This window comes from Phyllobates terribilis, unplaced genomic scaffold (assembly GCF_046119375.1).
Source record: "Phyllobates terribilis strain yellow unplaced genomic scaffold, ASM4611937v1 Scaffold_5__5_contigs__length_657084704, whole genome shotgun sequence".
Classification (NCBI taxonomy): Eukaryota; Metazoa; Chordata; class Amphibia; order Anura; family Dendrobatidae; genus Phyllobates; species Phyllobates terribilis.
In genome coordinates this window covers 54965911-54991700 of record NW_027362765.1, presented here as the reverse complement: position 1 = coordinate 54991700, position 25790 = coordinate 54965911, and the positions used below count along the sequence as shown (strand labels likewise).

Sequence of the window (25790 nt, the reverse complement as noted above, 5' to 3'; positions counted from 1 at the left end):
CTTCCCCCAGTTCTGCCATCTGTATATGTACAGTAATATAACGCTGGCTGTGCTCATGTATACAGGGGGCATTAACCCCTCCATTCCTGGAGATAGTGCCCCCTCCCCCACTTCTACCATGTGTATATGTACAGTAATATAACGCTGGATGTGCTCATGTATACAGGGAACATTAACCCCTCCATTCCCGGAGATAGTGCCCCCTTCCCCCAGTTCTACCGTGTATACAGTGCCTACAAGTAGTATTCAACCCCCTGCAGATTTAGCTGGTTGACACATGCGGAATTAACTTGGCATTGTGACATTTGTACTGTAGATCAGCCTGGAAGTGGGAAATGTAACGCTGGATGTGCTCATGTATACAGGGGGCATTCACCCCTCCATTCCTGGAGATAGTGCTCCCATTCCCCCAGCTCGGTCATGTGTATATGTACAGTAATATAACGCTGGATGTGCTCATGTATACAGGGGACATTAACCCCTCCATTCCCAGAGATAGTGCCCCTTCCCCCCAGTTCTGCCATGTGTATATGTACAGTAATATAACACTGGATGTGCTCATGTATACAGGGGACATTAACCCCTCTATTCCCAGAGATTATGTCCGCCTTCCCCCAGCTCTGCCATGTGTATATGTACAGTAATATAACGCTGGATGTGCTCATGTATACAGGGGACATTAACCCCTCTATTCCCAGAGATAATGCCCCCTTCCCCCAGTTCTGCCATGTGTATATGTACAGTAATATAACGCTGGATGTGCTCACTCATGTATACAGGGGACATTAACCCCTCCATTCCCGGAGATAGTGCCCCTTCCCCCAGTTCTGCCATGTGTATATGTACAGTAATATAACGCTGGATGTGCTCATGTATACAGGGGACATTAACCCCTCCATTCCCGGAGATAGTGCCCCCTTCCCCCAGTTCTGCCATGTGTATATGTGAAGTGACCGTGGGCAAGGCCGCGCGTTGGTATCTATGATCTGGCCCAGCAAGATCCCCACACACAGACTCTATCTTGATAACCGTATCTTTACTTGTATACATTTTTAACATAGCAGAACACAATAAATGACAACCGTAAATTTTCACAGCAATAACGTGTACTTATAAGCTGACCCTCACTGTCCCTACTCACACGTTACCAATCCTTTACTCCAGAAGGATGTGTCCCCCGTCGCAGGCCTGTCTGTCTTTGCAGGAAGGCGTCCCAGCTGAAGAAAAAAAACAGGAACAACAAATTTCGCTGAAAGGAAGGAATACTTCGGCCTCTCGCCAGAGGTCCCGCTTACAGTCTCTCTGATCCAGATAGCAGCTCTTGTGGATTCCCTTGTGTAGTCCACACTCCAGTAGTGGGGAGTGTAACAGCTGAATCCTTCAGCAGTGCGGAAGCTGGGGAAAGCTCCGAGGAAAAGATGTCAGATAACAGCAGCCACGTTGAGAGTATCCTCTAAGGCACACACAAGGACCTGCACACCGTCCTGGTTCTTTTCACACACTCTCTCAGACTCTCCGCGCGCTTTTTCCTGCTTCTCACTCTGGTCACGTGACTCTCTAGGGCGGGACACAGGAGACTCAGTCTTTTTCTCTGTCATCACACCCTGCGCAGGTGCAACCTCTGGCCACAAGGTGGCAACACCATCCTGCGTAATCATTTCTGTCACAGGCTCTATCTCAATTATCACAGAACAGCCAGAGCCTGCCAGCTCACTACATATGTACAGTAATATAACACTGGATGTGATCATGTTTACAGGGGAGGTCACTCTGGTTTGGGGACAGATGATGCTTTCTCTCTGGGTTGGAGATTTATAAGGAATGGAAATGTATGTTTTTTATGTCCATAGAAATCTGGAAAAGTCGACTCAGTGAACCAGGGAGGAACCGAACAGAGGGACCAGGTGCTACTCCTAGTCAGACCCCGGTCACAGCTGTTGAACCACACCGTGGAATGCAGGAACAGGCAGGTTAGCTGGTATGCAGACAGGTCGGATTACCAGAGGAAGTAAGGATATCGGCGGAAATACATAGACCAGCTCAAACTGGTCCCACGGGGCTACTAGAGCATCTACCGCCACAGCCTCCGGATCCCTGTACCTGGACATGAACGTCGGAACCCTGGCATTCAGCCTGGACGCCATCAAGTCCACCTGAGGAGTCCCCCAATGGGTACACAGCAGAGAAAAAACATTTGGATGGAGACTCCATTCCCCAGGATCCACCTGCTCGCGACTGAGGAAGTCCGCCGAGATATTCAGCACACCTGGGATGTGGATCGCAGAGATTGCTGGAATCCTGGACTCGGCTAAACCAAGATCCGAGAGACCTCCATCATGAGTCTGGAACTTCTCGTCCCGCCCTGATGGTTGATATACGCGACCGCCGTCGCATTGTCCGACTGAATCCGGACCGGTAGACCGTTCAAAAGGACCGTCCAATGTTGGAGGCAGAAAAATATCGCTCTCAACTCCAAAATGTTGATCGGGAGAGACGACTCCTCTGACAACCAGACCCCCTGAACCCAGAGGTCGTTCCAAACCCCCCCCCAACCCGTCAGGCTGGCGTCGGTGGTAATCACCGACCACCTCGGGAGAAGGAAGGATTTCCCCAGGGATAGAGTCTCTGGACGTAACCACCATCCAAGAGACTCTCGCACCCTGCGGGAGATAACGACCGAGCGATCCAGAGAAGTCAGAGATCGATCCCAATGTGTCAAAATAAGATTTTGGAGATCCCGGGAATGAAATTGTGCAAACGGTACTGCTTCCATAGCTGCCACCATTTGACCCAGAAGGCGCATGCATTCCCGAAGGGACATTGACAACGCCGACCTCATAGCCTGGACCAGAAGCCGAAGGTTCGCCTGTTTGACAGGAGGCAGAGACACAACTGCCCGAACTGTATCGAAATGCATCCCCAGGAACAGAATGGACTGCGCTGGTTCCAATGACGACTTCTTCCAATTGATCAGCTACCCGAAGTCCATCAGGTACTGAAGGGAGAGGTCGCGAGCTGTTATCGCCTCCTCCGCTGTGGGCGACACTATGAACAGGTCGTCCAGGTAGGGGAGGATCGTAACCCCTTGTCTTCGAAGAAGCGCCATGAGAGGAGCCAGAACCTTTGTAAAAACCCTGGGTGCCGAGGCCAACCCGAATGGTAGGGCCACAAACTGGTAATGGGTTTGACCTATGGCGAAACGCAAAAAAAAACTCTGGTGAGCCCTGCCGATAGGGATATGCAAATAGGCGTCGCGGATGTCGATAGACACCAAGAAATCGTACTGCGATAGGGTCGCTATCACCGAACGGAGAGACTCCATGCGGAACTTCCGTGTTCGGACGTAAATGTTCAAATCTCTGAGATCCAGTACCGGGCGAAACTTGTCCTCCTTTTTGGGGACCACAAAAAAGTTGGAGTAAAAACCCCTTCCCTGGTCTTCCGGAGGAACCTGAACCACCACACCCTGCTGCAGGAGAGAGTCGACCTCCTGTAACAGTGCAGCAGCCAGCCTTGGCACGGATGGAATGCACGTCTGACGAAACCTGTCTGGAGGTGGAGAATGAAACTCTATGAAATAGCCTGCCGACATTACCCGCATCACCCAGGCGTCCGATATGCCCAAATTGACCCGAATTGTAGCAGACGTCCTCCCACCCGAGAACCCTCGGGGGGATCCCTGGCGTCAATTAGCCTTAGCGGATCTTTTGTCAACCTCCCGTCTGTCCTGACGGGACTGTTGCTTCCAAGGAGTACGAGATTTCTGGGAGGATCTGCCGGAGGACGAAGGATGACCTGATCTCCAAGAAGGCTGACCGAATCGTCCCCTAGTCCGAAAGGACCGATGACCTCTACCGGGCCCTGACCTGCCAGATGTGGATGCCGCTGCCTTCTTTAGAGGCAGGGAAACATCCTTGTCCTTGGCCTTGGCAATCAGCTCCGAAAGGTCCGAACCAAAAAGCTGACTGCCCCTATATGCAAGACTAAGCAAACCTTGCTTGGATACTGTATCTCCGGTCCACTGCTTAAGCCACAGTGCTCTTCTAACTGTGACGGCCGAAGCTTGAGCCTTGGACAAAATTGAAGTAGTGTCCAGTACTGCAACCCTGCCATAACACATGGCTTCTTCCATCAACTGAAAAAGCCTTTCCACTTCTGAACGCGGAGTCCCATCTTGCCATGCTGTTCGCAGCTGATCCAACCACCGCAGGGAAGCCTCACCGGCCCACATGGCCCCTAAGGCCGTTCGGAAACCATGACCTGCGGCTTCATAGATGGATTTCGCCGCTGACTCCGATCTCCTGTCCAGAGGATACTGAAGATTGGCTTTCCCTTTAACCGGAAGCAAGGAGGACTTGCTCAACTGAGACAGGGATATATCCACCTCGGGAGAAGGAACCCAATCAGTGACTATCTCCTTAGCGCAGGGATACAGAGCATCAAAAAAACGCATCCCCTGGAAGCGTTTATCCGGACACCGGCGCTCCTTCTCCACTGCCTCGTTAAGTTCCTCATGCGCAGGCAACGTTGGACGAGCACGGCACGTTTCCTGATATAGCCGGGCTGACTTAGACGGTCTTGCCGGCTCTTCAGACAGCTGTAACACTTCCCGCATGTCCTTAATAAGCACATCTACGCGGCCTGAAAGTGAAATAGAGCGACCTCGTTGATCCTCTTCCTCGGAATCAAAGATTTCCTCAACCGAACTCGCTGGTGAAACCGAAACCTCTGATGCGCTGTGCGAGGGAGATAGTGCCACAGTCCTGCGGCGCTTTTTTCCTCGTGGCGACGGATGCGATCTGGCTGACACCCACTGACCCAGGAGGCTAGAAAGACTATCAATGGAGCGAGTGAGTGCTTCCACCTTAACATCACTAAGGATCGAACTTGACGTCGTGGAAGGCCTGGGTGTATCAGAAGCGTGCGACCGAACTTGGAATGGATCAGGAGAGCGGTCCACACTCCCAGGCCCCTGATCCGACATACCACCCATACCAGATGCCAGGATGTTACAATAAGGATGGCAAATAAAAGTGTGAAAGTTGCACAGCCTGTTTTCAAAACTCTTCTTTTTTTTTTTTTTGTATGCCTCAAGCTCTGAAGGGTTAAAGCTCACCCTTAGAGAGAGCTACCCCAGAGTTGCAGAGCAAATAATTTAACTTAATCAACTGGGAGAAGCACCCTCAAACACAAGGTGTTTCACCAGGAAAATAAAAAACAACCCTAAAGAACCATCCTGTTCAGAAGGGGTTAATATCACTGCAACTAAAATACTACACTGCCTACTAAGGTCAGCGAAGTAAATAGTTTCAAAAGAGAAGCGGTAGCGCTCACTATGTCTCCCTAGCAGGTTAGCCAAAGTGAAAAACGCTGTCAGGGAACCTCTGCCAAAGGCAGAGGGAACTCACCGATACTGCGGCGACCGCTCCTCCTGAGTGTGTGGCGGTGGACGGGGAGCAGAGAGCAGGAGGTGCCCGATGGAACATGGAAGCCGGAGGAAAAGCAGGGACCGACACAGCGCGCGCCCAAACCAAGAGCTTCCTGCCTGAGATATGACGGCAGGAAGCCAGGAGACGCTAAGCCACGCCCCGCTAAGCCACGCCCCCCGACAGAGCCTGCGCTATTCAGAGAGCTTCCTGGCTCTATGAAGGCAGGAAGCAAGAAAAGAAAAAGCGTGCGCTAATAAAGAGAGCTTCCTGCCCCAATGATGGCAGGAAGCCAAAAACTTAAAGAAAAAATGTGTGCTTATACAAAAAGCTTCCTGCCTGATACACGGCAGGAAGCTAAGCAATGTGGGGCCACATATAAACATTACTGGCCTCCGTCTCTGCTCCCCCCAGTAAAGGCAGCGTCTGCAATAGACAAAAACACACAGGCAGTCACACTTATAGAAACGGCGGCTGCTACCGCAGCCATTAAGGCACTCTTATACAAAAGAGCACTTACCCGGCTGAACGCCGCAGAGATCCTCAGGGATGTGTGGCGCCGTGGCCCTTTGCTCCCCCCTACGGCGGAACACGCAGGGACCCCCAGATGTGGTGTGCGCCTCCGCCAGGGAGCGCCCTGTGTTCCCCGGGGCCGGCAGGCTTCTGTGGGGACCTCCTCAAGGGGTACACAGAGCCGCCAGGGGAGGGTCAGGGGTCTCAGTAGTGCCGAGACCCCCTGAGACCTCTAGACCACGGGGTGTCCAGGTCTCGCTGGATATAAAAAAACAAACTCTTCTGAGGAGCTGCCGAGGCAGCAACTATCCTCTGAGACCTCAGATAAAAGACTGGAGAACATGGGAGTAGGAGGAGCTTTTATACTGGAGGGGCCGGTCGTCACTTTTTCTATTCTGAGGTGAACTATCCTATGGGGCTCCGCCTACCCACTAAGTAATGGATTTGTGTCTCCCTTCCTTCCCTTCTGCTGCTGAAAGTGTTGCTCAGGCACCTCCTACTGGGTGGAGGGGGTTTAAGTATCCAGTGACTCACAGCAATAGGCTGGGGACGCATTAGGACTGTGCACACAGTAGCTATAAGAAACAAGCAGAAAGCCGCTCCGACGACCTAAGCAATCAGACAAGAGACATGGACAGAGCAGGTACTGGAGCAAAGAGTGCAGCATGGACTGACAGGTCTTGCATGGTGGGAGCTGGTGCACCATGCAAGCATGCCGCCAGGGATGTTACAGAAAAATGTAAAAAAATATAATTTTTCTAATTTTGTCTCAAATATTTTAGAAAGAAAAAAGGGATTTCTGTGAAATGTTTGTGGCATTGGAAATGCTTTTTAGAAGGGGACAAGTCCTTGCGATTGCCTTGGAGCCATTAGCTGGTTTAATACTCTTTTCTACTGAAATAACTGGCTTCCGTTGTGGGTCACTGGAGATGAGGATCTCTTTATATGCGGATGACATGCTTCTATTTTTAGGAAATGCGGTCTCTTCCATTTTTCCAGCAATGAATCTTATTAAAATATTTGGACCTTGGTCAGGATTATCAATTAATTGGAATAAATCAGTCCTCATGCCCTTAGATCCCTTACCAACAGGTTTTTTCCTGGAGAATACTCGGATACAGGAAGCAAGTACTTTTAAATATCTTGGGGTAGTGGTTACTGACAGGCCCCAGGAATACTATTCTCTTAACCTGGCGCCCATATTGCTAAATTTCAGAACCAAAATAGACACTTGGTGTCGACTTCCAATGTCAGTTATTGGGAGAGGCAATTTAATAAAAATGATTCTCATGCCTCAACTTTTATATCTCCTACATAATTCCCCGGTATGGATCCCCACAACCTTCTTTTATAAAATACATAGCTTGTTCCAAGAACTTCTATGGAAAAGGAAACAGGCCAGAAGAGGACCTGCAGAGAGGAAAAGATAATGGTGGATTAGCTATCCCAAATGTCTGGATTTACTTCTTGGCCTCACAAATGCAACAGTTTCACGGTTCGGGAACAACCGAACACTGTGGAACATCAGGTCAACTAGTTAGAGAAGGAACTATATGGAAACTGTTAATGTCAGTATTAGACATGGGTCCCCCTCGAGCAGGGCCGGCGTCAGCACCCGGCGCACCCGGGCAAATGCCGGGGCCCTGAGCAGGCAGAGGGGCCCACTGGCGGTCGCGCACCCCGCTGGGCTATGGGCGGAGGAGAGCGGTGTCAGCGCCCGCCCTTCTCCGCCGCTTGCTCAGGGCCCCGGCAGCCCGATACTTACCTCTCCCCGTGCCTCCGCAGATCAGCTGTCTTCCTGCTCTGCGCTCCCTGTGACGTTTCAGTCAGGTCAGAGGGCGCGGTGACGTCTTTACACCGCGCCCTCCCCTGAGCCGTCACAGGGAGCGCTGAGCGGGAAGACGCCGACAACGCTGGAGTTCGGAGCCGAGCAGCGAGCGGCGGGCAGCAGGCAGCGGGCAGCAGGTAGCAGGTGAGGAGAAGGGAGGTGAGTATTTGATTTTTTTTTTTTTTTTTTATGTATGGAGGCATGGGGCATTATAAAGAGGGGAGGGGGGGCATCCTGCATGGGGCATTATAAAGAGGAGGGGTGACAGCCTGCATGGGGCATTATAAGGTGGGGAACAGACTGCATGGGGCATTATAAAGAGGGGGGGATTCCTGCTTGGGGCATTATAATGAGGAGGGGTGACAGCCTGCATGGGGCATTATAAGGTGGGGACCAGCCTGCATGGGGCATTATAAGGTGGGGAACAGCCTGCACGGGGCATTATAAAGAGAGGGGGGGACATCCTGCATGGGGCATTATAAAGAGGAGGGGTGACAGCCTGCATGGGGCAGTATAAAGAGGAGGGGTGACAGCCTGCATGGAGCATTATAAAGAGGAGGGGTGACAGCCTGCATGGGGCATTATAAAGAGGGGGGGCAGCCTGTATGGGGCATTATGTGGGGGGTAACAGCCTGCATGGAGCATTAAAAGGGGGGGCCTGTATGGGGCATTATGTGGGGGGGAACAGCCTGCATGGAGCATTATAAGGGGGGGGGGCAGCCTGTATGGGGCATTATGTGGGGGGTAACAGCCTGCATGGAGCATTAAAAGGGGGGGCCTGTATGGGGCATTATGTGGGGGGGAACAGCCTGCATGGAGCATTATAAGGGGGGGGCAGCCTGTATGGGGCATTATGTGGGGGGTAACAGCCTGCATGGAGCATTAAAAGGGAGGGGCCTGTATGGGGCATTATGTGGGGGGTAACAGCCTGCATGGAGCATTATAAGGGGGGGACAGCCTGTATGGGGCATTATGTGGGGGGTAACAGCCTGCATGCAGCATTATATGGGGACCGGTATCCTGTATGGAGCGTTATATGGGGGCCAGTATCCTGTATGGAGCGTTATATGGGGGCCAGTATTCTGTATGGAGCCTTATATGGGGGCCAGTATTCCGTATGGAGCCTTATATGGAAGCCAGTATTCCGTATGGAGCCTTATATGGGGGCCAGTATTCCGTATGGAGCCTTATATGGGGGCCAGTATTCCGTATGGAGCCTTATATGGGGGCCAGTATTCCTTATGGAGCCTTATATGGGGGCCAGTATTCCATATGGAGCCTTATATAGGGGCCAGTATTCCATATGGGGCCTTATATGGGGGCCAGTATTCCGTATGGAGCCTTATATGGGGGCCAGTATTCCGTATGGAGCCTTATATGGGGGCCAGTATTCCGCATGGAGCCTTATATGGGGGTCAGTATTCCGCATGGAGCCTTATATGGGGGTCAGTATTCCGCATGGAGCCTTATATGGGGGTCAGTATTCCGCATGGAGCCTTATATGGGGGTCAGTATTCCGCATGGAGCCTTATATGGGGGTCAGTATTCCGCATGGGGCCTTATATGGGGGCCAGTATTCCGTATGGGGTCTTATATGGGGGCCAGTATTCCGTATGGGGTCTTATATGGGGCCCAGTATTCCTTATGGGGTCTTATATGGGGGCCAGTATTCCGTATGGGGTCTTATATGGGGGCCAGTATTTCGTATGGGGCCTTATATGGGGGCCAGTATTCCGTATGGGGCCTTATATGGGGGCCAGTATTCCGTATGGGGCCTTATATGGGGGCCAGTATTCCGTATGGGGTCTTATATGGGGGCCAGTATTCCGTATGGGGTCTTATATGGGGGCCAGTATTCCGTATGGGGTCTTATATGGGGGCCAGTATTCCGTATGGGGCCTTATATGGGGGCCAGTATTCCGTATGAAGCGTTATATGGGGGCCAGTATTCCGTATGGGCGTTATATGGGGACCAGTATTCCGTATGGAGCCTTATATGGGGGCCACTATTCTGTGTGGAGCGATTCACCGGTTTCTGAGCTATTGTGGAATTTACAATAGATATCACTCATGAAGTGAAATCTTTGCATTGTACTATATATATATTTCTCCGCCGTATCTCTGCATCATGAATCGTGGTATGTGTTAAAGGGGCCCACTGAGACTCTTTCGCCCGGGGCCCAGAAAAACCTGGAGCCGGCCCTGCCCTCGAGACTATGTCCCAAACTGTCCCACGCTGAACCTGATATATAAAGTATGGGATAGAGGCAAAAATATGCTAGGAATTGGGAAAATCACAAGCTACACACCTCTATGGTATAACTACAACATGCCAGAGGTATATAAGCTAAAAGGCTTCAACAATTGGGAAGATAGGGGGATTTTTCTTTTGTCACAACTCCTAAATGAGGGAATATTTAAAAACTTTGAACAAATAAGAGCAGCCTACAATCTTACTCACAAAATGTTTTATCAATTTTTGCAAATACGCCATGCGTATAATGCACAACTCAGAGCAAATTAAATTATTATAAATATACACCCTATAATTGATACAATTGCTTCTGCGATAGACACAAAGGGTTTAATTTCCCATATATATAGGCTGCTTATGGCTGTGCATTTAGAAAAGTATCCCATCACAGCCAAAACAAAGTGGGAAAGACATTTGGGTCCCCTATTTCAGGAACAATGGGAAGAGGTGCTGGAACTAATTCCTAAATTATCCTTGTCTGAATCACAAAGACTGTTCCAAATCTTTCTTATTCATAGAGTATATGAGACCCCGAGTATCCTATTTAAAATTGATATAGGAGTGAACAACCTGTGTCCAAGATGCGGGAAAAACTACGCTCATTTAATGCACATGATGTGGGAGTGTGTAAACATTGGAAACTATTGGAAGGGATAGTTGACTTAATAAAATCTGTGTTTGGAATCCATATACAATTGGAACCCAAAATCTGCATACTTGGTCGGTTGGAGAGGGGGCTGGATTTGGGTTCCCCTATAGCTATAGCCATCTCCCGAGTACTATTTCAAGCTAGATAACTTTTATCACTACATTGGATAGAAAAATCCCCCCCAACGATAGAAGAATTGAAATCCAAACTAAATAATGCCTTATGTATGGAAAGGAAACATATTAAAAGAAACGCCATTAAAAAATTCATAAAGATATGGGAGCAATGGTTAACTACTCCTGGGATTGCATCGGAAAGCCTTCTCGGAAACACTATGATAGACCGACTGTAAATCTCCTTGTCATGAACCTGTAAAATCTCCTAACTCATCTCAAGTCCATAACTTACACGCCCAAAGTGTTAGATCTTGGAAAACAAAAGTGTCAGAAATAATTACATGTAAATGCTGTGATTCTCTGTATTTTAATGCAATACACAAGCAGTGAGATGGTGTTCATTTATATTTGTATTCATATACGTAATTTGTAGTAAACGAATGATAATACCTACGATGACCGTTAATAGGAACCGGTTTGTATTTGGTTGACTTATGTTTTTTTATTTGTGTGTTTCTTTTATTTAGTTTTCATTGTTTCTAAAAACAAACTAAAATGTGAATGTATCTTGATATCTTTCACAATAAAAAATGATCTGATTGAAAAAAAAGAAGGGGACAGGTCCAGCAGCACCCAACAGATTTGATAAGAAAGTAGGGTAAATTCTATCCAAGTTTCTGGAGTCGATCTCAGAATGTGGGACACGGGTGGCTGGAAGATGAAGTAATTTATTAAAAAGGTTCATGGAATATCTTACTACAGCCGACCTTTCTTAAAGAAATGTATTAATGAATTGACACTCCAAGTCTTTTTCTAGAGGGCTCAATTTGAGTCGAAGATGACCACATTATTTAATGATGAGAGATGAGGGAAACTGTCAGGAATATCGTGGTGTTAGTTAGGGCTCACTTAAACGGCCGTATAAATCGGACTCGGATCGAAACGCAGTGCTTGGACTGGCTGGCGGCTCTCCCTACCAGGGCGTGACAGCTGCATAGAAATATATGAATCTGTCATGCTCAGGATGGAAGAGCCGCCGGCCAGTCCAAGCACTGCATTTCGATCTCTGTCCGATTTATACGGCCGTCTAACTATGCCATTACGCTGACCGATAATGATCACTGTAGAAAATTTACCTGCCGAATACTCTGCAAATATCCACAGAATAAATTGACCAGCACTACAGATTTGAAATCCACATCATTGCCATCATTGCAATAATTGAGGAATAACGGTGGTTCACACGCGAAGGTGAACATGAATGCAGTTTATGTCAACGCGTTTCAAGGTATTCAAACCTCTTCATCAGAACCAAACCACAATGAATCCACATCATGTCAATGTCTGCTGCAGATTGTGCCCCGGATACAACGCAAAAGGAAAAATGAGCAAATTAACCACCATTTCCAATATTATATCATCAATACATATAGTGACAGAGTTCACTGCGGCATTTCTGCTGCAGGAGGTCAGCAGTGGATATGCCCCATGGGAACATAGCCATGTGGTGTGTTCCCTCAATGAAACCTTCAGTGGTATTTATTGCTGTAGGATTAGCTGAGGTAATGTACCCTAAACGTTGATTTTTAATCCCTTCATAATAGGGCGAGTTTTAGTTTTTGTCTTTCGGTTTTTTTCCTCCCTTTCTACCCAGAGCCGTCGTTTTTTAATTCTCTGTGGAAATAGCCGCATTAGGGCATTTTTCTTTTTTTCCGAGATGAGTTGTAGTTTTGAATGAAACCATTCATTTTACCATAAAATGTACTGCGAAATGGAGAAAAAATTCCAAGTGCTGTGAAAAAGTGGAGAAAAAAACCCTTGAGTTCCGCTATTGTTCTAAGGGTTTTGTTTTTGCAACATTCATTGTATAGTGAAAATGACTTAATATTATTCTTCATGTCAGTACAATTACAGCAATACCAACCTTGCATAGAATGAAGTGGTGAAAAATGTTTTCAAAAGTTTGAAAAAACAAAAAAATTGATTTGTGATGCCATTTTCTGAGACCTGTACTGTTTTTATTATTATATCATCAATAGAACTATGCTATGGCTTTTTTTTCCTGGACAAGGAGCTGCTTTTAATGATTTAATTTTTGAGAACAAACAGTGTTTTCGTTGCTTTTTATTGTATTTGTAGAGAGGCGTTATGACTTACAAATTTGCATTCCTGGCATTTTGATTTGTTTTCTTTTTATAGCGTTTACCATATGAATTAATAATTTTATATTTTGATAGATTATACTTTCATGGGTAAGCCAAAATGAAATATGTTTGTTTTAATTTTTTTATTTAGTTTGAATGAATGGGGAAAATATATATACAGCTCTGGCAAAAATTAAGAAACCACTGCACAGTTTTCTAAAAATCACCATCTCTTCATGTCTGACAGCCATTCCATTCCAGTGTCAGTTGAATTCCAACCAAAGTCCACCTCATTCTACTTCATGTGCTTCTGATTAGGTGATCACCTGAACCAAATCTTATGTAACGAGGGAAAGTATAAAAAACACTGCTGTGGTCTTCACAATCCTAATGCAATAGGAAAAGCTTGAGAAAAGCAAGTGCTAGGAATAGCCCAAAAGTAATTTGAATGAAAAAATAACTTTTAAAAATGACTTTTAACCATGCCAAAGGAGTTGAAAAGAAAAGTCTTGAGTAAGGAAAAGAAGGGATACAGTGAGCATCATGTTGCCTCCACCTTAAAATTTCGAAGACGGCAGTCCATTACAACAGGGTCAAGCAGCAGATATTGGGGACAACAAAGCTACAGACTGGCAAAGGGTGAAAGCAAATCTCCACTGACCGTCATCTTATTCGAATGTCACTCCGCAACCGGAGGATGACATCAAGTGACCTACAAAAGGAATGTCAAATGGCAGCTGGAGTGAAGTGCACGGCAAGAACAGTTCGTAACAGGCTCCTAGAGGCCTCCAGTCATGTAAAGCTAGAAAAAAGCCTTTCATCAATGAGAAGCAGGCTGAAGTTTGCCAAAGGCCATAAGGATTGGACCATAGAGGACTGGAGTAAGGTAATCTTCTCTGATGAGTCTAATTCAGCTTTGCCCAACACCTGGTCGTCTAATGGTTAGACACAGACCTGGAGAGGCATACAAGCCACAGTGTCTTGCACCCACTGTGAAATTTGGTGGAGGATCGGTGATGATCTGGGGATGCTTCAGCAGGGCTGGAATTGGGCAGGTTAATCTTTGCGAAGGACGTATGAATCAAGCCGCATACAAGGTTATCCTCAAAAAACACTTGCTTCCTTCTGCTCAGGCAATGTTCCCCAACTCTGAGGACTGTTTCTTTCCAGCAGGACAATGCCCCATGCCACACAGCTAGGTCAATCAATGTGTGGATGAAGGAGCACCACATCTTGACCCTGTCATGGCCAGCCCAATCTCCAGATCTGAACCCCATTGAAAACCTCTGGAATGTAATCAAGAGGAAGATGGATAGTCACAAGCCATCAAACAAAGAAGAACTGCTTACATTTTTGTGCCAGGAGTGGCATAAGGTCACCCAAAAGCAGTGTGAAAGACTGATGGAAAGCATGCCAAGACACATGAAAGCTGTGATTAAAAATCATGTTTATTCCACCAAATATTGATTTCTGAACTCTTTCTGAGTTAAAACATGAGTATTGTTGTCTCTAAATGAATAAGAACTTGTTTCTTTGCATGATTTGAGGTCTGAAAGCACTGTTTCTTTTTTATTATTTTGACGATTTCTCATTTGCTACAAATAAATACAAAATTTTTAGCTTTGAATTTCGGAGACATGTTGTCAGTAGTTTATAGAATAAAACAGCAATGTACATTTTACTAAAAAATATACCTATAAAAGAGAAGAATCAGAGAAAATGAAAATTTTGCAGTGGTCTCTTAATTTTTGCCAGAGCTGTATATGGATGTGGACCAGATCGTCATGAATAGACGTTCACTACTCTTTCAGATCTACACAACCCAAAGCATAATAAAGGGTTAAAAAATATTATACTCACCTCACCGCTCATCTGTCCCACTGCCTGGTCCTCTGCTGGCTCTCTCTGGCTTAGATTTGGTCTTCCCCAATTGTTGTATTATTACGATGCGTATTTCAAGCGTTTTTGCTGCGGAATTTTCCGCAGCGTAAACGCTTGGGAAACGCATGTTAAGCCTTCTGCCATTCCCCTATGTAATTCCGCAATTGTAATGCCCCCGCAGCATTTTTGATGTGCGGAAAATTCCACAGCATGTCCATTATTTGTGTGTTTACGCATGCGGAATTGCCATCTACAATGTAGTAGAAAACGCAAGGCAATTCCGCATGTGAAAAACGCGCGAAAAACGCATTTCAAATTCCACACGCGTTTTTCTGGGCAAGGACATGCGGAAATGAAGCGGAAATTTTCCTCTTCATTTCTGCATCGTGGGCACATAGCCTTACTGTGAAGTAGTCAATGGAGCAGAGCAGTTTGTGACAATCATACTGCAGTCCCAGCTGTCTGCTCTCCTGATTCTTACATGTGCACATCAAGACATAGCAAGTACAACCGGCTTCAGTGCACTTGTCCTTGAAGCAAAATTTCAACAGGGTAGACAGTGAGGATTGCATGAGTATTAAGACAGTATATGCTTACAAGTAAAGGTTCATTTTAAGATCATTATCTGCAGAAATTTGTCATTTTGTCATAGAACACGTCATGCATGATACCTGCCGGTCTTGCAAGCATGTGTGTCAGGTCATAATGACATCAAGGTACTGCTTACTTCTGATGTGAAAGTGAGACACTCTGAATGTTGCCGGGTAATCCATTTAAGCCAGAATACGGGTAATTGCTGGATAATTTTTCTACTATGGAGTACAGCACAAAAATGCATTTCAAGATGGGTCAAACAAAAAGCGCAGTGCCACGCTAAATATCTGAGCATTCAAGCCAATCTTTACTAAATTCCTAGCAGCCATATTTTCACCATTCGCACCCTTCATAGAATGGCAATACAGTCTGGAGATCTCACTCAGCCCTTCGGTAGCCTTCCAGTGGGTTCAGGACCTGTGGTCATGTGACCATGTCGTCACCACCGGCCTTGCATTATCAGTACAGTTTCCAAAGCTAAAAGAGCTTAAGGACCTGTGGTTTCTGCTCTAGAGTCCGTGATTATGCCTCACCAGCTCATGAGCCCCGTCTCACAATTTAAAAAGCGCTGATCCACAGCAATTATGCGCTATTCACACTTGTATCACCTCTGTGGCTAATTCGTGTGAATGTCAGACGTTTAGAAGCTCATGTTCCAGGGAGAGATTGCAACATCTACACGTTCTATCTCCTCATGTTTCCCCTTATTATCTCCAGTAACTATATTATTACATGGGATCTCTATGATGTTACATCGTCATCTTCCCCCCATTCAGGTCCCTACAATATCGGATCCTTTCAGTGGAGATCTTCTACATAAGAGAATTTTCCTGATTGACCCGTCAAGGATGGATAGGAACAGGGACAAGATGACGGAGAGGATATTACACTTCACCCTAGAGATCCTCTTCCGGCTTACTGGAGAGGTGAGAGATTCTGATGACGTCACATTACATCATTCTTATCTATGCGAATAACAGATGGACAGAACTGGAGAGGTGAGGACTCTGGAAATGTCTGTAGAGAGATTTAATAATGCGTCTCTCCATAACCAGGATTACACAGTAGTGAAGAAGACCTCTAATGAGTGCTGTCAGGACCCTGTGTCTGAGGGATGGGGAAGATCCCTGAGCCCAATCACAGGGCCTCCACCTCACCCCCTGATACATGAGGACATCAATGACCAGAAGATCCTAGAACTCACCACCAAGATGATTGAGCTGCTGACTGGAGAGGTGACACTGCTGGGAATGCTGGGACATTATACAGTAATGCTATGAAGGGATCTGGGGGGATGACGGTATCATTGTATGTGTCAGGTTCCTCTAAGGTGTCAGGATGTCACCGTCTATTTCTCCATGTAGGAGTGGGAGTATTTAGAAGGACACAAAGATCTGTACAAGGACGTCATGATGGAGGTTCCCCAGCCCCTCACATCACCAGGTAATAGGCAGGACTAAATACACATTTGTAGTGAAATTAGGTTTCTGGATGTCATTTTTTTTTCTCTATCTTTTTTTGCAAACACCCTAATCATACACCAACTCCAGTATATCTGACAATCTGTGTTATGTATATAGGTTTCATACGAGGATAACTTTTATGATTTGTATTATTCCATAATTGTTGCTTTTGATGGTAAGTGGCATTTCTTATGTATATTGAAGTTATCTCCCTATGGACTGACCCAGCAAATTGGTCAGTCCAGCGTAGTACAATGCTGGATTGTATAAAAATAAGTGTCCATTCACATTCGATCTGGACATTCTTACAGGTGTGCAATAGCAACTAATGGCAGAAAAGTTACAACTTCTACCAATTAATTTTTTGTACAGTTGTGACACCACGATTATTAGTAAATCACTTAATAACACACAATAATGATCACCGCATGACTTCCAGTGTTTATTATGAGGTTGTGTTTGGAAGATCTGTTTCTGCGGCATAACACTGGGCTGTGACGCTCGTGACATCTACATCATTTTATACATCCTGATATTTGAAGCTTCAAAAAATTGTAGCTTGAAATTTATCTATTCAAACTGAATACTCCCTACCTACTATAGTGAAGTGGAGTAAAGTACAATAAAATTACAATAACGTTCTTACATCTCCCCAGCCCATCACAAATCAACATCTTTCCCATTAAAGGACTCGTTCAGGTTTAATAACCAGACCCAGAAACTGAGAATAGAAATATATTCTAGAAAATAATGCCAAGATGTTCACATTTCTGAAGGCCAGATCTAAATCTGCCTATGCAGATGCATTAGTCTCCTACACTCAACAAAGCAGAACAGAAAAATACATATTATGATTCTTCTGGTTCATGATCTGAGGTGTACTTTAATATTGTGACCAGTTTTACCACCACTGTTGTAAGGATGTTATACATATTAGAGTAATATTTGTCAAATTCATTGATTTAGGTTGGACGACCCAACTTTTCCCAGACAGAAGTTGTTGGAAAACTAAGAAGGATCAGGCTTATAAATTTTAATTTGCTTATTATTTTTTGTTCTTATAGGAGATTGATGCCGGAGGTATATGGTAACAGCTTTCTTCCTTCTCCCCATTCAAAACACATGCACTATGGCTAATCTGAGCATATATGGGGAGAGGTCAGTACAGGCTAACAGTTCTCTAAAATGTATGGCAAATCTAATCAGAAAATTGAATTCTGCTACATGCCTTGCAATATGTATAGATGTATTTATATACAGATGTTTTAATCTATCCATATCACATTATAATAAAAAAAAAACAAAGGGAAAGGGAAAACGTATGTCAGCTCACCAGGTAATAGCCAGACTCATCCAGTCCCAACGAAGTCTTGCAGCGGAGACGCCCAGGTCATGGGCTACCAAGTTTCAAGTAATGAGAAAGCAAGCAAAGATGTCTCCAGCAGGACCAAGGTTGTATATATCTTGTTAAAACTTCACTTTTAATTTCAAATTGTAAAAGCCAAGGATGAGTTACAGAATGAGCAATATAGCGGCTCTTAGGTACAGCACATTCCAACGCGTTTCGGCTAAACCTTATTCATGGAATAATGTGAGAACTAAGCCTACTAGCTGACGACCTAGTAGCAGGGTCTGCTAGTCAGCGGATTATCCCGGCTGTTAAGCAAGCTACACCACCTGTAGTTTGGACACTTCATTTTTTCAAAGGAAATGCTTCGGGACCATGGGATACTCAGTGAAGAGCATCAGGAGGCACCCCAAGGCATAGGGGCTCGGACTGGCAGTAGGATGCCTTGCGGTGGACAGCCGAGCTCGATCCTTATAAAAGCTTTTTAACTGCAGCAGCTTTAGTGGACGCTACTGGAGCTGGAATTACGCGGCTGCTGGCATGAGACTTGCCCTCCAATAGATCCTTGTAAATGGATTTAAAGTGTATTCATTCAAATTAGAGAGACAATTTAAATTAAAAAGCTTAGAGCTGCCTCCACCACAGGGGGGCGCGCTCGACCCACCAGCGGACAGGCACCAGTATTGGGAGAGGGGGGCTGGCCGTCAGGGTTCACCGCGGCTCTGGCACAAACCCGGCGACACGGAGGTGGCACGGGCAGGAGCGGACTGAACGTGTCGGCTTCTCACTTTTTGGATTTTAGAAGGGCATGACATGCCTATATCTGTGTCTCCCCCTCCTTTTACTCCTCCACCTCTTTTCTTTTCTCATGACTATATGTACTTGTCACTTTTCCATGTGTTAGTTGTGTCTTCTGAGCAGTTTGTCAGCTTTTGGACACCTTTGAAGGTGTTTTCTATGTGTTTCTATGTGTTTTTGTTTGCCTGCCATTGGTTTTAACGGTGTTCGAAGGTGTTCGACGAACAGTTCGGCGAACACACGGGTGTTCGACGAACCGAACCGAACTCGAACACTACGGGGGTGGCTCAACACTAGTAAAGTCCTGATTCTTCAGATGTTTTTGAGGTGTAGATGACATGAGCGAGCGAGTGATTTGATGTGAGGAGTGAAGGAAAGATCTGAGTCAAAAATGACCCCAAGACAGCGGGCTTGTTGCTGGGGAGTAATGGTTGAGCCACAAACAGAAATAGCAATATCTGGCACAGGTAGGTTAGTGGAGGGAAGAAATACGAGTAGTTCAGTTTTTGACAGATTCAGTTTTAGGCAGAGGGAGGACATAATGTTAGACACAGCAGAAAGACAATCACTGGTCTTTTGTAGTAATGCTGGGGTGATGTCCGGAGCAGAGGTGTATAATTGGGTGTCATCAGCATAGAGATGGTACTGGAAACCGAATCTGCTGATTGTTTGTCCATACGGAGCGGTGTATAAGGAGAAAAGAAGGGGGCCAAGGACTGATCCTTGACGAACCCCGACAGTAAGGGGAAGGAGAGAGGAGGAGGAGCCAGCGAAAGACATAGAGAAGGAGCGGTCAAGAGATAGGAGGAGAACCAGGAGAGAACAGTGTCCTTGAGGCCAATAGTGCGGAGCATAGTGAGGAGGAGCTGGTGATCCACAGTGTCGAATGCTGCAGAGAGATCCAGGAGAATCAGCAGGGAATAGTGACCATTAGATTTAGCTGTTAGTAGATCATTAGAGACTTTAGTGAGGGCAGTTTCAGTAGAATGTAAAGAGCGGAAACCAGATTGTAAAGGGTCAAGAAGAGAGTTGTCTGAAAGATAGCGGATTAGACGGGAATGGACCAGGCGTTCCCGGAGTTTAGAGATAAAGGGAAGATTGGAAACAGGTCTGTAGTTGGCCGTGCAGTTCTGGTCAAGGGATGATTTTTTAAGTAATGGATGTATGCTGGCATGTTTAAAAGAAGAGGGAAAGATACCAGATGAGAGGGAGAGGTTGAAAATTTTAGTTAGGTGAGTGGTGACAGCTGGAGCAAGGGACTGAAGGAGATGTGAGGGAATAGGGTCACTGGTGCAGGTGGTAGGGTGAGAAGATGCAAGGAGCCTGATCACTTCATCTTCCGTGACTGGTTCGAAGTCAGAAAGTGAGCAAGATACAATGTGGCGGGGGAGAGCATGCATAACGTTTGGGGATTGGGAGAAAATTTCCTGTCGGATATGGTCAATTTTTTCTTTGAAATAATTGGCAAGATCGTCAGTGCTGAGGTCAGTGGTCGGGGCCTGTGTTGTTTGATTGAGAAGAGAATGAAACGTGTCAAAGAGTCGTTTAGGATTATTGGAAAGTGAGATTATGAGGTTGTTAAAGTAGGTTTATTTGGAGAGGTGAAGCGCAGAGTTATATGTTTTCAGCATAAATTTATAATGAGGAAATCTTCGGGCAGATTAGATTTTCTCCACAGCCATTCAGCACACCTGGAGCACCGCTGGAGAAGACGTGTTTGAGGTGTATGCCAGGGTTGTCGCCGTCTATGCCGAATTGTTTTTTGTGTAGGAGGTGCGGCTTAATCCAGGACGCATAGCATTATTTCATTATAATGCTTCAATGCAGTCGGGACATGAGAGGGAGGAGATTGGGGCCAATGATGAGTGCAACTTTTTATCAATTTCTGGGTGTTAATGGCACGTAAATTTCTATAAGTGTGGAAAGTGGGGGGGTCTAGAGTAGAGTCACAGTTCTTGACAGAGAATGAAAGAAGATTATGGTCAGACAGTGGAAGGGGAGAGTTAGTAAAGTCATGTACTGAGCAAAGCCGGGAGAAGATCAGGTCCAATGTGTTCCCGTCCTCATGTGTAGGAGAATTAGCAAGTTGTGAAAGGCCGAAGGAGGAGGTTAGTGATAAAAAGTGAGCGGCAGATAGGGAAAGAGGATCGCCAATTGGGATGTTAAAATCTCCCATGATTATTGTGGGAATTTCGCAGGATAGAAAATTTGGAAGCCAGGCAGCAAAGTGATCCAAGAACTGATGGGAGGGACCTGGAGGGCGATAGACAACCGCCACTCGCAGGGAGAAGGGCCGGTAGAGTCTGACTGTGTGAGCCTCAAAAGAAGGGAAGATAAGGGAGGGTACTGGGGGAATAACCTGAAAAGTAAATTTTGTTGAAAGAAGCAGACCAACACTTCCACCTGATCTGTTGTCAGGTCTCGGAGTATGAGAGAAGTGTAGGCCACCATAGGAGAGAGCTGCTGCGGCGGTGGTGTCCGACTGCTGGATCCAGGTTTCAGTGAGAGCCAGAAGGTTGAGAGAATTAGAGAGGAAAAAGTCATGGATATAAGAGAGTTTATTACATGCTGAGCGTGCATTCCAAAGGGCACAGTTGAATGAGACAGAAGATATGCAGGGAATATTATTGAGATTAGCAGGGTTTCTGAATGTAACAGGGAAAGAGTTAGTGTTATTATTACTGGAGGGTCCTGGATTAGGAGAAATATCACCTGCGACTATTATTGAATGCCCCCTTCACAGAAGTAGAACTGAAAGATGTTAGTGATTCATCCAAATGTCATAAGACCCCTGGCCCAGACGGCATAGCTAACGAGTGCTATCGTGGTTTCCAAAAAATTCTTACCCCATACCTTATCAGGTTATACAATACCTGGAGAGACTCGGGAAAGGTAGCAGTACCTAATTTGGAGGCTACGATCGTCACATTGCCTAAGCCTGGAAAGACCCCTGATTCTCCAGGTAATTTTAGACCAATAGCACTTTTGAATAGTGATGTAAAGATCTTTACCAAGCTATTGGCTGTTAGACTAAATCGTGTCGTTCCTTCCCTGATATCCTCGGATCAAGTTGGTTTTGTAGCTGGTAGGGAAGCTAAAGATGGTACGAGGAGGATGTTGGATCTCATTAAAGTGGCAGAGTTGAGCGGCCTCCCCAGTGCACTCCTGTCGCTAGATGCTGAGAAAGCGTTTGATAGGGTGCACTGGGGATACCTTAAAAGTGTTTTGCTTAAATTTGGACTAAAAGGACCTATTCTGTCTGCGATTAACGCATTGTACTCCACTCCTTCCGCTAAGGTTTTGACGTCTGGTTTCCTCTCTGAATCCTTCCCCATAACAAACGGGACACGGCAGGGCTGCCCCTTATCCCCAGTCATATTTGCTTTATGTATGGAGCCCTTGGCAGAAAAGATTAGAAATAAGTCAGAGATTTTGGGCATCTCGGTGGGGGTGTCCTCCCACAAAATCTGTCTATATGCAGACGATGTGGTTATCCCATGCACTGATCTGGACAGGTCCTTCTCTGCCATTATGTCCAATCTCAAAATGTTTACAAACATCTCGTATTATAAACTGAATGCAGCTAAGACGGTTGTCCTGCCGATTCTTGTTCCGTTGTCATTTAGGCAAAGACTGGAAGGGGCATACCGTTTTCAGTGGGCGCAGGAAGGAGTGATGTATTTGGGTATCACCTTAACCCTTTCAAAACAATTGGTGGAAGTAAATGTTACTAGACTGATAAATACGGTGCGGGAGGAGCTGGCGGTATTACAAAACGTTGTTGCATCGTCGATAGCCAGAATAAATATTTTTAAAATGAAGGTCCTTCCAAAAATGTTATACTATTTTAGGTGTATCCCAATTAAAATCCCTTCTAAAATCATAAATACCCTTCAAAGACTGGCTAATAATTACGTTTGGGACAATAGGAGACCTAGGGTGTCTAGTAGACTTCTGTATTATCCATATGACATGGGAGGGATGGGCATGCCCAATCTCATAGCCTACTATAGAGCGGCGGTCTTGACGGGAATCAGGGACTGGTGAAACATGGACAGCGGCCACAAATATTTGTAAATAGAGTCCTTACTTGCCCGAAACCATTCTACCAGATTGATATTGGAGACAGAAGTAGTGAAGCAAAGCACTATGGTCGCCGTGTTACCAACATCGGAGGCTACTATGTATTGTTGGAGGAATTTGGCATCTAAACTGCTGTTACTCCCCAGGACTGAGATCTCTTTACGAGCTCTAGAATATCATATTCCATATATTAACCTTCAACGTTGGGTGTCAGCTGAAGTTCAGTCGCTAGCAGAGAGGTTGGAGGACAATGTAATAATTCCTTTTGATAAGCTAGTTATGAGATTCCCGGACCTACGGCCCTTGTTTTACCAGTATTTGCAAATAAGGCATTTACTCCAATCTACACAGACATCCCCCTTTTTTGTTCTACCTAAGTATAAAAGAGCTACGGGTTACTTTCTCCAATTCTAAGACCGGTTCTAAGGGGGTTTCTATACTTTATAGGGCTCTAAACGACCCAGATCTGGACGATAAATTGACGTATAAGACTCATTGGTAACGGGATCTAAGAATTTTGACGGACCCTCAGGACTGGCAGGATGGTTTGGATGAGGTCCAGCGAGTTTCGTCGTGTTTAAACCACCTAGAGCAGCTTAAAAAGACGCACATGAGATGGTACTACTACCCGGCACAGATGGTACACTTCGGGTCTGAATCATCATCTTTATGTTGGAGAGGATGCAATGGGGAAGGCTCATTGGGCCACATGTGGTGGTTTTGTCCAAAACTTCAATCACTATGGGGGGCATTGGATAGTTTGATATGGGATGTACTGGGGACTCACCTAGAGATAACACCTAGTATGGGAATACTTCATATAGGATTAATGGATGTCCCCTGGGAAATTAGAGGAATTTTTGTCACATATTCTGATCGCAGTTAGATCAGCTATCGCGGCTAAATGGAAAGGAGTGGGCATCCCTACGGTGGGGGAGATAGTAACCAGACTGAACACGAACTGTCAATATGAAAGGGCTCTGGCACACACACTCAAGGCAAAGAAGAAAACTGATAAAATATGGGAACCTTGGTTAAACAGCCCATTGTCTATACATGGGGAACGTTGAGGAAGCGGGATATTTTGTGTGCCGTTCTGAGTTTGGGTGACGTGCGGGACGATTCTGGGCCCCTCTCCCTACCTTGCACCTCCGATCTTGCAATAGTGTAAATATGAGCCATGCGATATTCACAGCACTTACGGATATAAATTATTTCTCACAACCATCTAATATATGGGGAAATTAATGTAATTAATCCATTCTTTTTTCTTTTGTTTTCTTTTATGTATATGTATTTTCCTTTTATTTTATTTTTATACTGTTCATTTTGTACATTTTGTAAGCCCAGAGGTTGGGGCACAGTTTTGGGCATCTGTTGGCCCTATAGATTGTATGTTCTGATTTTTGTGCAAAATTCAATAAACACATTGTTTAAAAAAAAAAAAAAAACATTTGGATTTGGATAAGACCAGAGTGGAGGCGGTGGAGGACATAACTCAAACTCTTTGTTTTTGGAGGTGGTTGTAGCAATGACAGCTGTGATATAGCATATAAAGATAAATTGCGGATTATCACATCACACCTGCAAGTCTTCATCCTCCTGTGCTCAGTGCTAAGAGCAATGACAAGGCAGTAAATCCAATGTGAGAAAGTGACCAGCACTCTGTCTTCCTTCCATTTTAGTGAACAAATGATAAAAGACCACACAGACACAAACGTGCGGACATCTGACATGTTTCAGTGATTACACCTCCTTATTCGTGGCTGTGTGAAATACAAGTACTTCTCTGCCATATAAACCACATTCCACAAAACTTCCTAAAGTGACGTCACAGTTATTGATTTAGTCGGCAGGTGGGTTAGCTGAAAAAAATTACTGCTAATCAAAAGAAAGTATATATATATATTATATATATAACCCAATTAATGGGTTTTTAATAAGGATTTAAATTTCCCAGTAGTAATATATTAGGTCACGTCATAAATTGAAACCCTGTGGATATCTGGTATCTGTTTTTTAAAGTGAAAATCCATAAGCCTCTCTGCGTAAGAGGCATCTTCTATGATCTCCTCCTGTTTTGAGTGGTTTAACTTTTTCAATGACTTACGCTTTCTTTCGTAATAACAAATTATGCTTATCTCCCCCAGATGGTAGGGGGTCGACCCATGCTACCTGTGCAAATCGCATTGCTCGTGGATTGCTGTTTTGTACTTGCCGCATATGTTGTATTAAGCGTGGTGAACCTACACCTGTTTCCAAAGATTTCACATGCTCGTAAAAACCAGGACTGTGCCAAACCACCAACTCCGACTCCTCAATTTCCCTGACATCCGACTCCACAGCCCTGCCTCACTACTGAGCATGTACATAAAGTGCAGCACAGATTCATCTCACTGCCTCACTACTGAGCGTGTACATAAAGTGCAGCACAGATTCATCTCACTGCCTCACTACTGAGCGTGTACATAAAGTGCAGCACAGATTCATCTCACTGCCTCACTACTGAGCGTGTACATAAAGTGCAGCACAGATTCATCTCACGGCCTCACTACTGAGCGTGTACATAAAGTGCAGCACAGATTCATCTCACTGCCTCACTACTGAGCGTGTACATAAAGTGCAGCACAGATTCATCTCACTGCCTCACTACTGAGCGTGTGCATAAAGTGCAGCACAGATTCATCTCACTG

General features: G+C 45.5%; 1 protein-coding gene across 1 annotated transcript in view; it reads left to right on the top strand.

The window, feature by feature from the left end:
- Nucleotides 1–16930, top strand: part of LOC141271961 (oocyte zinc finger protein XlCOF29-like) — a 32861-nt gene extending 15931 nt beyond the window's left edge. Inside the window, exons 2-4 of the mRNA XM_073682214.1 lie at nucleotides 16182–16331; nucleotides 16461–16640; nucleotides 16770–16930. Of these exons, the coding sequence (XP_073538315.1) occupies nucleotides 16182–16331; nucleotides 16461–16640; nucleotides 16770–16865 (426 nt within the window). The 3' untranslated portion in view covers nucleotides 16866–16930. The remainder of the gene's footprint in view (nucleotides 1–16181; nucleotides 16332–16460; nucleotides 16641–16769) is intronic.
- The last annotated feature ends 8860 nt before the right edge of the window (nucleotides 16931–25790 follow it).